The 14,379-nt window shown below is 35.6% G+C and overlaps 1 protein-coding gene across 2 annotated transcripts in view; it reads left to right on the top strand.

The window, feature by feature from the left end:
- Positions 1–14,379, top strand: part of BBS7 (Bardet-Biedl syndrome 7) — a 38,758-nt gene that overhangs the window by 21,502 nt on the left and 2,877 nt on the right. The window contains exons 12-18 of one of the 2 annotated variants that reach the window (XM_005892193.3): positions 1,305–1,379; positions 4,058–4,123; positions 8,861–9,000; positions 10,321–10,485; positions 13,717–13,826; positions 13,943–14,046; positions 14,197–14,320. In XM_005892193.3, the coding sequence (XP_005892255.2) occupies positions 1,305–1,379; positions 4,058–4,123; positions 8,861–9,000; positions 10,321–10,485; positions 13,717–13,826; positions 13,943–14,046; positions 14,197–14,320 (784 nt within the window). The remainder of the gene's footprint in view (positions 1–1,304; positions 1,380–4,057; positions 4,124–8,860; positions 9,001–10,320; positions 10,486–13,716; positions 13,827–13,942; positions 14,047–14,196; positions 14,321–14,379) is intronic. The other variant, XM_070371924.1, reaches the window with a different exon arrangement.

Here is a 14,379-nt window from a genome sequence, read left to right as displayed (position 1 = left end):
CCACTATTTATTTTGGACACTTTTAGTTTTAGACAGTGATTTTAAACATTTATCTTAATCTTCCATTAGATAATCAGTTTGCTTATAGATTATTTAAATTATATCTTTACTTTCACCCTATACATATTAAACAAAAGGCTGGTGAACTTACGTTTCAGAAAGATTGAGGAAGGACATTTAGGATTTTGTTCTTTGGATAGCCTTTAGGAAAATTTTAACAGAAATGTGATTTGTAAAACTTCAGTATTTAATATCCTGAATAGGATCTTTAAGTTCCAAATACTAAAGTAAGAGTTTACAGTACAGACTGCTCATTAGCCGTCAGTTTCTAGATAGGTCAATAGGCAAAGCAGATGATTTCGAAGGGTGAAACCTAGAGATAATAATGTATAGCACCCTTTTTCAATTTATTTTTTTTTTTTCTTATACTAGAAGATAGAGAGTGGAAAAAGATGATAGAAAGATGAATGGAAAATAAGAGTAAAGAGGAAGAAGAAGACAAAGTTTGAAAAGATATTGGGGAGGGGGAGGATTATTAATTAAAACTGAAGGGCAGAAATTTCTCTTAGGTAGTGTTAGCTCAGGGACTGCTGCACTGAACAACTCTAGGTGCATCATTTATGTAGAGCACAGTGCAAACTCATTGTTCTAGAAGCTACTTCTCCAGAGTAGATTAAGAATTACCCTCTTTCTGTGTTACAGGTGGAATAAAAAATTATAAAAATGAACTGATATAAATAAACATGGGCTTCCCAGATGGCACTAGTGGTAAAGAACCTGACTGCCAGTACAAGAGATATAAGATACCCAGGTTCAATCCCTGGCTCGGGAAAATCCTCTGAAGAAGGGCATGGCAACCCACTCCAGTATTCTTGCCTGGAGAATCCCAGGGACAGAGGAGCTTGGCAGGATATAGTCCATGGGGTCACAAAGAGTTAGATGTGGCTGAAGCGACTTATCATGCAAGCATGCATAATAAACATGACCATATGTAGCCCATGGTAGCATTTTTAGTACTGACAGAAAAGTCTAAGAAGACTATATTTTAAAAAGAGCAGTGAGAGATTAAAATCTGTAATCTCTGATTAATCCAAATTAGAAAATAAGTCATAATATGACATTTATTCATATTATATTTATTTTCTAGAAGTAGGTATTATCAAATATAAGTTAAGAGAGTTCATACTCTCATATTTAGAGATTAACATAAACTAGAACCAAAGAAAACCCTAAGAGAAAATATGTGTTGGAAAATTTCTAGTTTTCTACCTGAACCTTTCTTTTCCTTTTAATATTGATTGTAGAGTGATGTTCCAATAGATTTACTTGATGTGGATAAAAATTCTGCTGTTGTCAGCTTTAGCAGCTGTGATTCTGAGGTGAGTAAAAAATATAAAGAATTCTTTAGATGCTTTCATTTTCATTATGCCATTTTGTATGAAACCTGTAAATGCTATTAGGGTCAATGTTCCTTCAATATTTCCTTCCATAACCTTTCCCTCAAAATCTGTTTGTATTCTCTTTCTCTGTATTCAGATAATCTAGAAACTGGAGTGTTGTCTTAAATTCTTTCCTTTTTTCTTATCTGTTTAATCCAATTATAGTGGATCCCTCCCTCTTATCTGCTGGAGATACTGTGCATTCTAAAAGCCCCAGTGGATGCCTGAAATTATAAATACTACGGAACCCTTGAATAATACTGTGTTTTTTTTCAGTATCATTACTTTTGCACTTTGGAGCTATCATTAAGTAAAACATGGGTTACCTGAACACAACATGTCATCTGATAACAGAGATGGTTACTAAGTGACTAACGGGCAGGTAGCATATATGACATGAATATGCAGGATAAAGGACGATTCACGTCCCAGATGAGATGCATCACACTACTCAGAATGGTGTGTGATTCTGTAAGCAAAACATGAGTTGCTTATTTCTGGCATTTTCTATTTAATATCTTCAGACCACAGTTGAGCATGGGTAACTGAAACCCCAAAAAGCAAAACCACAGATAAAGGGGAAACTACTGTAGTCACTGATTTCTGTCAGTTCTCGCTCCCTTGCTCTTAGCTGTCTACTTTGCTTCATTTCCACTTCTGTTAACCTTCCAGCTCTCACCATGCTTGCTTCAGCTACTCATTCACCAGTTTCTCTGCCTTCAGTATTGCCTGTCAATCACAGGAGATGCTGTGCACTTCCATCCAAGAGACCTTCCTAAAGTACAAACATCACTGTGTCATTTCTCTTCTCACAACCTTTTAAAACCTTTCCTGAGCTGCATGTAAGTCTAGACCTCTCACTGTAGCATAAAAGCTTTCCATAATTCAGCTCTGATTACAACTCCAACTTAATCTCTCACCAGCTGCTACCTTCCCTCCCAGGCACATGATTTCTGCCAAACTGAAGTTCTTAAAATTTCTTCAAAATGCTATATAGTTTCACACATTCCTACAGTTAAACACGATCTGTTCCATCTGCCTGCCTTTCCGCACTTTTTCTTGCTGACTCTTGCTTACCCTCATTCAGTAGACATTTATCGAACACCTACTCTGTGCAGAGTACCCAGGATGAGCCCCTATCTGAGCTTTCGGATGCATTTGCCGTTCACTTCCCTCTACGTGGTACTAGCCGGCTAGAAGTCTTGGCGCTAGGTGCAGGTCCTGAGGAGAAGTTAGGGTACAGAAAAGGTCTAGGGGAGGCAAGCCAGAGAAGAAAGTCTGACTGGAACTGGCATTAAAAAGAGAAGGATAAAAAGAATAGATAAAGAACAAAGTTGATAGTTTTATTAGGGAATAATTTTCAAAATAATTTCAGAGTAAAACTTTTTTTTGATAAGAGATTTATCAAAAAGCAGTTGTATTGTTATCATATATGCCTTGCCATCTCTGTTTGAGAATAAGATACAAATGATGAAGACCTACGTTTTTATGATCATTAAAAAAAATCAAGTTAGTATGAACTTCAGATCTTTAATTCCTAAGTTACAGTGAAAAATTAGCCTGTTTATATCAATGCAGGATTTGAGTATTTTATACTAATTTAAAACCTGTTTTCTAGAATGATGACTTAAAAAATCTTATAGAGATTTCAAACATACACGAAAGGAGAAAGAATAGCACAACCTCCATGAACTCCTCACTAACTTTAACATATGGTCAGTCTTGTTTTCTGCTCTTTACCCTCTTCTCCCCATCCCAAACCTAACTCCAGACATTTTATCTCTTTTAATTAGTCATTTTATCTATAAGCACTGAGATGCATAACATTTGTTTTTAATTACACAAAAGCATATTTATTTTTAAGTTGACTTATCCTCTGTGCTTGCTGAGTTTAAAACATTTGAATTTTCTTTTAATAGTAGCGTTCCTTTTATTTCTTCAGGTATTTATTAAAAATAGGGAAATATCAGTACATGAAAATTGCATATCAAATAGTTCATGTTGTTTTGTCTGATTTTGCAATTCATGCACCCAGAAATACTTTTTGTTTTTAGTAGTTTATTATTCTATTTCAAGAAGTTATATTATATGAAGTAACCTCTCCAATTTTATTCAACAAACATTTATTGAATGCCTATGGTCTACTTGACACTGTGCTATTTGCTGGAAATACATAGATGAGATATTTCTAAGTTGTCTGTATGTATGTGTGAAAATCAAATACGTTCAACACTGAACATTTATGTTTTTTGCCTTTATAATATAAACATAAGGGATTTGCACTATCAGTTAAATTTTTGGAAGGACAATTAATATTTTTAAATGTTATGGGAGAGATTCAAGATGGAAAGAGCACTGAGCTATAGATATGAATTTGAATTCCAGTGTTATTACTTACTGGCTTTTAGGAAAGTTACCTAACTCTTCATGACCCCTTTTCTTCATCTGTTAAAGCTTCCCACATAGGGTTGTTTATAGGAATAAGCATAAAGCTCATAGCACAGTGCCACCCAAATGATAGGTGCTCAGTAAAATGATAACAGTTATTATTATTGATGCTGTTGTTATTCTTAAAGACATGGATTCATTCTTCTCCTCAACTTCTGAATTATTCCTAGTCAAATGACAATTTTCTCCTCGCCACTTACCGGTGCCAGGCAAATACCACAAGACTAGAGCTCAAGGTAAAAATGTTTGAAATTACCTTTACTTGAAAGTTCGAACTTTCTTTTTCCTTGGTAAATCTTGCAACATGTGATATCATTTATTTGCATTAAATTTCTCCCTGAAACAAGCATTTTGAATAATGTCTTTTGAATGACCTGTTTTTGAGAATCTGAGGTTTCTGTGCTGTGCTGTGCTTAGTTGCTCAGATGTATCCAACTCCTTGCAACCCCATGAACCGTAGTCTGCCAGGCTCTCTGACCATGGAATTCTCCGGGCAAGAATCTTGGAGTCTGTTGCCATTCCCTTCTCCAGGGACATCTTTCCAACCCAGGGATTGAATCCAGGTCTCCTGCATTGCACGTGGATTCTTTACCTATTTGATTTTAATTCAGCCCAAACCACTGTCTCTTCTATTAACACTCAACTAATTACATTCACTAAAATTTTTACCAATCCTAAATTTCCTCTAGCTGGAAATATTTTTTTCTAATTTTCTATTATGGAAAGTTTCAAACATACATAAGAGTAATGATTCCTGCTTAAGCAATGATCAGTTCATAACAATCTTATTTATGCTGTCACTCTCTGTTCCAAATTATTTTGAAGCAGATACAGGATGTAATTTTTTTTGTAAGTATTTCAGGATATATGTTTAAAAGATAAGAACTCTTTTTAACCCTAATCACAATACTGTTATCAAACCAAATAAAAATTAATAATTCCTTAGTATCATCAAATGTTTTGTGTAGTGGTTTTTGCTTTTAATTTAACATTTGATTCAGCCATAGTCCAAATAAGGTAATTTGGTTACTGAAGTATCTGAGCATTTGCCCTGTATTTTCCTATTATTTGGATTTTTCTGACTGCATTCAGTGATGGCATTACTATCTATCTATTCCAGGGAAAATCTTTGAAGTTTCCTTTTGCAATGTACTAGGATAATCATTTTTATAATTAAATACTCTTTTTAGCACACATATATTTTAGTTTTTAGTGTGAGATTTAAAAAAAAAAAAATTGGTACATTTATAATCCCAAAATTAAGGACTATATAACTTTTTACTGGTGTTGCTGATGTTCTGAGACTCAAAGTAAGATTTTTTTCAAGAGAGATGCTATTACACAATAACTCTTTCACATCTGGTTAAGGAACTTCCAGTTTATGCTTGTCTAACAAATTGGCAAAAATTTAGAGAAAGCATCATCATTAGTGACAGGATGAGGAAAAGGACACTGTCAATCATAGCTGAAGTAAATAGTTGTTAAAGCCACTTTGGTAAAATAGGCTATAGTCCTACTTGTTGGAATCTATTTCATAGCAATAAAGTCATAGTAGTGTACCCACAGATATATGTATAATTAACTGCAGCATTGTTTGTAGAAGCAGAAAGGTGGAATCAAAGTGAACACTCAGTATTTAATGTTTGAATAAGTAGCTGTTTATCCATTCCATAGAATATTGCACAGCTGCAATAAAGAATGAGCTGATCTATTCCTTTTAATGTAGAGCAAATTCCATGAAAAATGCAAAATGCAGATAAAAGTTCTATATATGTATATACATATTATCTATAATATGAAGAAATATGTAAAAAGAATCATAGCTGTCTGATATGATAGGTCATACAATAGGGGGAAGGTTTGGGTGGGATGTGAGGGGGAGGGAGATGATAGTATTAGGAGAGGCAGAGATAAGGGAAGACATTAGAAATAAAAACAAAGCTGTCTATGATATAAATAGAATTTATTTATGTAAAATTATGCATTTATTTTTGTACATCTGCATAGAGAGATGTATGAAAGGTTGACTATCAAAATAGCAATAATGATCATCTCTAGGTGGTAGAATTTCAGATGACTCATATGTTAATCCTAATTTTTCTTCATTGTTTGGATTTTTAAAATAATGAATATGAAGTATATAATGAGAAAACATTATGACTTTTTAAAAACGTGAACAATTGTGTTCTTTTTTAAAAATTATACTGTTTATAGTTATTATAAAATATTGGCTATATTCCCTGTGTTATACTAATTACAACATTCAGAAAACAGATCATGGCATCTGGTCCCATCACTTCATGGCAAATAGATGGAGAAACAGTGGAAATAGTGGCTGACTTTATTTTTCTGGGCCCCAAAATCACTGCAGATGGTGACTGCAGCCATGAAATTAAAAGACGCTTACTCTTTGGAAGGGAAGTTATGACCAACCTAGACAGCATATTAAAGAGCAGAGACATTACTTTGTCAACAAGGGTCCATCTAGTCAAGGCTATGGTTTTTCCAGTGGTCATGTATGGATGTGAGTTGGACTATAAAGAAAGATGAGCACCAAAGAATTGATGCTTTTGAACTGTGGTGTTGGAGAAGACTATTGAGAGTCCCTTGGACTGCAAGGAGATCCAACCAGTCCATTCTAAAGGAGGTCATCCCTGAATATTCATTGGAAGGACTGATGCTGAAGCTGAAACTCCAATACTTTGGCCACCTCATGTGAAGAGCTGACTCATTTGAAAAGACTCTGATACTGGGAAAGATTGAGGGCAGGAGGAGAAGGGGACGACAGAGGATGAGATGGTTGGATGGCACCACTGACTCAATGAACATGAGTTTGGGTAAACTCCGGGAGTTGGTGATGGACAGGGAGGCCTGGTGTGCTGCAGTTCATGGGGTCACAAAGAGTCAGACAAAACTGAGTGACTGAACTGAACTGATGCTAATTATGAATTTATGTGGAAAAATTTATGTACCAGTTTAAGCTTACCCCTTAAAAAGAAGCCCTAAAGATATAGCTTTATCAGATGGATTTTTTATTTTCCTTCTGTATTTTTATTCTTTATCCTTTCCTTATGTTTTCTGTCTTTGCACTCAGAGAAATATTTTTAGTGTAACATTTGCAAAAAATTCTTGCTTTAAATTTTTATTTATGTTTCCCATTTAGGTAAAACATTGATTTGTTTTCCCCTCCTCACATGCCAGGGAAAGTATGAGTTGATATGTCAGTTAGATTAGAGAAGCTGCCTTTGTAATATAAGAGGTTCTGCAGTCCGTTTCATGAACTAGAGCAGGGAGGAGTTGAAAGGGGTGGCAGGAGAGAGAAGTTGGCTGCTGCTGCTGCTGCTAAGTCACTTCAGTCGTGTCCAACTCTGTGCAACCCCATAGATGGCAGCCCACAAGACTCCGCCATCCCTGGGATTCTCCAGGCAAGAACACTGGAGTGGGTTGCCATTTCCTTCCCCAATGCATGAAGCTGGACTGCTTTCTAATTCCTCTAAAATTATGTCTTCACAGTTATATGAATTAGAGTTTTCTATAAGTGTTTTAAATTCTCAGGATATCCAACTAAAAAGGTACAAAGAATTTCCTAATCCACATATGTCATAATTAGATTATGAGTATGCTTTTCTGTTTTCATAGAAAGTTAAGAATTAAGTTATTGGAAACATTTTTTTTTCTGGCAATAGATTTTTTAAAAAATTTTTGGCTGCACAAGCTCCTCATTGCAGCATGAAGGTTTCTCTAGCTGCAGAGTGAGGGTTTCACTTGTTATGGCACACAGGCTCTAGAGAGCTCAGACTCAGTAACTGCAGCTCACAGGCTTAGTCCCTTTGTGGCATATGATATCTTAGTTCCCTGACTAGGATCAAACCCGTATCTCCTTCATTGGAAGGCAGACTCTTAACCACTGGACCGCCAGGGAAGGTCCCTTGCAATAGATTTTTATAATAGCCATATGCTGTAATGCCCCCATTTCTGAGAGAATGAAGTGTTTAGTTATTGACTCACTTATCCTTTCAACAAAAATGTCTAAATTTTTACCATTTTTTAATGTGACTCTTATACAGTGTATTATACACCTATGTTTTTAGATGTGATAAGGTGGTGTATGAGAATGTTTATCTTTTGGAATGACAAATCTATAAATTCTGTGGTAGGGATGACTTCAGCTCAGTTCAGTCACTCAGTTGGGTCCGACTCTTTGTGACCCCATGGACTGCAGCACACCAGCCTTCCCTGTCCATCACCAACTCCCAGAGTTTACTCAAACTCATGTCCATCGAGTCAGTAACACCATCCAACCATCTCATCTTCTGTCGTCCCCTTCTCCTCCTGCCTTCAGTCTTTCCCAGCATCAAGGTCTTTCCCAGTCAGTTCTTCACATCAGGTGGCCAAAGTATTGGAGTTTCAGCTTCAGCATCAGTCCTTCCACTGAATGTTCAGGACTGATTTTCTTTAGGATGGACTGGTTTGATCTCTTTGCAGTCCAAGGGACTCTCAAGTGTCTTCTCCAACACCAGTTTGAAAGCATCAATTCTTCGGCGCTCAGCTTTCTTTATAGTCCAACTCTCACATCCATACATGACCACTGAAAAAACAACAGCCTTGACTATATGGACCTTTGTTCACAAAGTAATGTCTCTGCTTTTTAATATGCTGTCTAGGTTGGTCATAGCTTTTCTTCCAAGGAGCAAGCATACCTCCTTGGAGTGTTTGAGTGTCTCCTGTGGAGGTTCAGGTCAGAGGGATGACTTACAGATGGATTAATTTTGCTTTTGATTGCTAAAATCTTTTAAAATCTTCTTTGACTATAGTGGTAAAAAGTTCCTGTTGAATAGAATGTCATTATTTCCATCAGTGTGTTACAGAAGAAATTAAAGCCTAAGTACTTGATTACTTGTGTTGAACATTTTAAAGATGGCATTATGTTGCTAGATTATTCTTATTTTCTTTCCTCTTTTGTGTTGAATCAGATTCGCTCAATTGAAGGCCAGTATGGCACACTTCAAGCATATGTGACTCCAAGAATTCAACCCAAAACATGTCAGGTCCGCCAGTACCATATCAAACCCCTTTCACTCCATCAAAGAACTCACTTTATTGATCATGACAGGTAGGACAAAGGGAGAGTTTATTTTCAGGATATTACGTGATGCATATAAACTTGTTATTTTATTCTGGTAGCAAATTTGTACTTAAAAAAAATATTAAATGCTATGTATAGATTTCCCCCGCTATCTGAAAGTAGGGCATTTTAATGAAACCTTTCATATGCCAAAATAGCATAAAGCAGAGAAGCAGTTACCTTAGGACACATCTTGCTAATGGATGCTTAGACTCAATTGCGATAAAGCACAGATGCTCACAGAGTTCAGAGCTCTGCCGCCTGGTGCTCAGAGCTGAGTGTAGCTCCTGGAGGAGGAGCTTGGTGGGCCTTTCTCGGTGCTGCTGGGGTGCGGGCTACTTCTCTAACAGCTTGCTGCAGAACAGATGCTGAGGCTATTTTTGCTTTGTACCTTTTTTTGTAAAAGCAAAAATCCTCTTTGGATTTTTTTTTGGCTACTGAAAATAGGTACTCATGTAGGCCTTACATAAAATCAAAGTGGCATAAAGTGAGCTTTCAAAAAGCGGGGGATAGCTGTGTTAATATTTCTAATAGAGATGAGTCTGTCTTCTTTTAGAGGCTGATTTGAGCTGGGCTGTCCTTGGATTATAGTCTTATATATGTTCCTACATGACATTATGGAAATAATTTAACTCTGTGGGTTTTGGTTGTTTTTTTTTTAATCTGAAAATAAGGTTGGTGTGGAGATCTCAAAAGTTTCTTCTATTCTGTATTCTCTTAAAATTCTTTCTGTACCTTTAATTCGATAAACTTGTATTTTCTTAACTATCCATTTGATTCATTTTACATTTAATTTTCTTTACAACCTTTTATGTATATGTGTGATTTGCAGGATAGAAATTTAATTCCATATCCTTGCAAAATAGAAGGTATCATTCCTTAACTTTCCTAGTGGCATGCAGCTAGTGTTTCAAACCTACATCTATCTGTCTTAAAAAAGCCCAGTTCTTTGCTGTCACATTATGCTGATTTTTTTCCTTACCTTGTGTAAGTATGTTTTGTAGTTTGTATAGTAAAAATACTAGATGAACTTATTAAAAATGGAATTGACCTAAATAAACTGAATTTTTATTTGTAAAGGCATGTTATAATGAAAACAAGCTATTTATGTCATTTAACTGTTAAAGTACAGGTATAGCAAAATGTTTATCTGATGGGTAAGATTAACCTGAGAAATTAATTTTTCAATTAAATGGCTGCTTTTATGTTTGTAACTACTATTGCAAAATCCTATTTTTTAATGTATTAAGTACATATAATACCTCTATGTATTCCCACACAAATATGTGCACTTCTATTAAATTGCAGACCCATGAATACATTGACTTTGACAGGCCAGTTCAGTTTTTCTGAACTTCACTCCTGGGTGGTTTTTTGCATGCCTGAAGTTCCTGAAAAACCTCCAGCAGGAGAATGTGTGACATTTTATTTTCAGAACACCTTCCTGGATACACAACTTGAAAGTACCTACAGGTGAATAAAACTTATTTGTGTTTCACACGTGTTTTTACATAAATGGAACTTCTAAATTTTCATATGTTTTAAGACAGTAATTTGCAAATAATATAATTTGAAAACTATACTGTTCAAGAGAATCTACTGAAAAGCAAGTGGGATTAAGAGAATAAAATGGCAACTCACTCCAGTGTTCTTGCCTGGAGAATCCCAGGGACGGGGGAGCCTGGTGCGCTGCTGTCTATGGGGTCGCACAGCGTCAGACACGACTGAAGCGACTTAGCAGCAGCAGCAGCAGCAATAAATATGAAAGATCAATATGTTTCCCATTCTCAACCCTAACCAGTTAGAAAATAAATTATTTTTTAAAAATGTTTCAGAGAAACAATAATAAAATATTCATAAAAATATGTGGGAATGCTCTTTTTTTAGAAATACATAGAACTTCATGAAGAAAACTTTAACATTTTATTGACATCAAAGATTTGATTAATGTGAAGACATTGTAAACATGCAAGTCCTTCCCAAACTGAAATGAACATTTATCCTAATTCCATTTTGAATTACAAGAAGAATGACCATTGAGTTTCTTTATGCAAAAATAAGAAATGGCTCAGAATTTGAAATCTTAGAACATGCAGGCTTTTGAAGCTACCACATCATGAAGTGAAGGTCATCATTCTCTAACACTCTTCCTCCAGCTCACAGTTGCCCTCCTGCCCTGTTCACTGTCACTCCCTCCCATAGGCCTCCCTACTTTCTGTTTCTGAATATAGTGGAGGCCAGAATTTTCTTCTCCTCTGTTCTTTTTCAGAATGTGTTGGATAAGGCTGATTTCTCTGTAATCTGCTTTGACCTTGTACCCTTATAATTTTTCTCATTCTCTCACAGCTATAGGTTGGTATTGTCTGTTTGATCTTTTGTTTTTATTTTAATTTTGTTGTTTGGAGGGGAGAGGGCTTCTTATCTTCCCTCTGTTTCTGTCTCTTGATTGTTTCCCTGAGCAGTTTACTGAGGTATTCTACTTCCTGCTTTCTAGCTGAGACTTTACCACACTAAGTTCAGCAAACAGCAGTGAACACGTAATTTTACCTTTGAATATAGCCTTTGGGACCAAGAACTCTACAGAAATCTAATTGGTTTTATTTTTATATATATTTATTTCCCCAAATCTTGCTTACATAATTCGTTTTAGCATCAGTTCTGAGGGACCATTTCACTGTACCCTCCAGGGGATCATATCTGTGTCTAAGCCTAGAATCATGACTTCTGTTTTGGAGTATGACAGCGAACCTCACACTTTAATCATAGTAGACAATTTGAGAGGCCCCTGGCATGTTATATATTTTTACAATAGCACATCTTTGCTTTTTATCATTCTGTATCCTTAAATATTCTTTTCTTAACAGTCAAAACTCTGCTTATCTTTGAAGGTCCAACTCAGTAGCTACAGTTTTGAAGTTTTCCTAGATGCTCTTTCTTCCTGTAGCATTTTATTCTTACCTGTCTTAGATTTTTATTGTTACTTGTTTGAAGTATGTAATAATTTTTATGCAAGCTAGCCTCTATACCAGATTGTAAGCTTCTGGGAAGAGTTTATTTCTTTATTATTTTTGTTTGTATCCTCATGTGTCTAACACATGGCTTTGAGCAGAGTGTTGTTTAGTCGCTAAGTCATGTTCAACTCCTTTGCGACCCCATGGACTGCACTTGGCCAGCCTCCTCTGTCCATGGGGATTCTCCAGGCAAGAATACTGGAGTGGGTAGCCATGTCCTCCAGGGAATCATCCCAACCCAAGGATCTAACCCAGGTCTCCTGCATTGCAGGTGGATTCTTTACCACTGAGCCAGCTGGGAAGCCCCTTGGACATAGTGGTACACTCAATAAATGTTTTTTGGGTACCTGGTTAAGAAATATATATTGAAGAAGTATAGAAGTATATACTTTGGAGACAGACATACTTAGGTTTGAATCTGAGTCTGTGACTCGCCAGCTATTCGACCTTAGCTATATTACTTTGTGAGTTTCAGTTTCTTTTCTGAGGAATGGAAATAATAGCACTTACTTCACTGAATTGTAATGCTTAAAGGAAGATAAACTGTGTAAGTCATTCTACAGTGCCAGGTACCGTATATGTATTTAATGTGAAATTTCATTAAAGTTGAAGACTAGTGGGAAAAAATCTCATGATTTCTAAAATATAATTGGGATCAAAATAAGTGTGTATTATTAATCTTTCTAGAAAAAAAGAATTCGCATTTGTCTACAGTTAGTCAATATGAAACCAAATAAAAAGGCCACATTGAATACGTAAAGATAGTATATATTAGGAAAATTTTGGTCATCATAAAAAGGAACCAAATGTAAGCAGGATTAACCAAATAAAAGGAATTTATCAGCTTGCATAACTAAGTAGTCTGCTTCAGACACAACTGGATCAGAAGCTTAACTGATCCCTTTAACCCTCTCCATTCTAAGACTTCATCACTTTTCATTCCTCAACTCTGATTCTGTCTGCTCTTGGTTTTCCTGTGTGGTGCCATGGGGGCCAACAACACCTCCATCCAGCCTTATGTCTTTTCAGCTACCATAGCCTTGCTTTGCCACTAGTTCCAATAAAAGTCCCACAATTGATTATCATAGTTAAAACATGAACCACTGTGGTCATGAAGCACACTGGTAAAAGCTTCTTCCTGAAGTCCCAGAAATAGGGTTGAGGCCAATGAAACTATGAGGAGGGGAAAGAGAAAAAGAGAGAGAGAGGACAAAGGGGTTCCCTAAAGAAAAAGAAGGGTCCTGTGATTATAGATGTTACTCTTAGGTTTGATATTTAAGGATGAAGCATGGAGTCATGCTGTTAATCTATGTGTTACATAAGAACTTACATGAAAGTAAGCAGTTCTAAATGTATTTTATATATATAAGGTATTAGCTATTAGAAATTTTATTAGTGAAAATGAATAAAAAAGTTTTAAGTGAAGGACTTAAATTGTCATATCTTTAGGAGGCATATGTCTAACATCTTGTACTCAGTTTTACAAGTATGTTTAGAACTTGAATTACTACAACAGTAGTAGTTTATATGTTTAAATATGCTTTACATTAATAGTCAGATGTGTATATAAAGAAATTTAAAATTAAATGAAGTCTAAACACAAGGTTCTAGTCACAAAATATGTGTTTACGGGACATATTTATTGGATGTACTTCCTTCTAAAACTGTTTCTTTAAAAATATTAATTTTACAGAAAAGGCGAAGGAGTTTTTAAATCTGACAACATTTCTACTATATCCATCCTAAAAGATGTGCTCTCTAAAGAAGCTACAAAAAGGAAAATTAACCTCAACATATCTTATGGTAAAAGAAAAGCATAAAAAGAATCATTCTTTCTGTTTTGGGGGGGTTGTTGTTACAATAAGAATGTTCCTGATCAAAGTGACTTATCTAATTGTCCCTGCCTCAACTTCTTCTAGAGATAAATGAAGTATCAGTCAAACACACATTAAAGCTAATCCACCCAAAGCTGGAGTACCAGTTGCTTTTGGCTAAGAAAGTGCAGTTAATTGATGCTTTAAAAGTAAGTATGTCTGCCATGGATTCATGATTATTATTTTATTGTGATCAGATTTCTAAAATGGTAAAGAACTTAAATTTTTATACTTTAAGTCCACTTTACACTGGACTGAATTTTGAAATTAAGGTACTTTTATTTTTTATTTTAAATAAGGAATTGCAGGTTCATGAGGGAAACACAAACTTTCTGATACCAGAATATCGCTGTATTCTAGAAGAGGCAGATCACTTACAGGAAGAATACAAAAAGCAACCTGCACATCTTGAAAGACTCTATGGTTAGTGCACTATTCTACCATACCTTGTCATATTCTTTTCTATTGGCTGTTTGCAAAGG

The sequence above is a fragment of the Bos mutus genome, chromosome 6 (assembly GCF_027580195.1).
Source record: "Bos mutus isolate GX-2022 chromosome 6, NWIPB_WYAK_1.1, whole genome shotgun sequence".
Lineage (NCBI taxonomy): Eukaryota > Metazoa > Chordata > Mammalia > Artiodactyla > Bovidae > Bos > Bos mutus.
The sequence above is the reverse complement of the archived record's forward strand: the minus strand, read 5'-3'. Positions and strand labels throughout refer to the sequence as shown.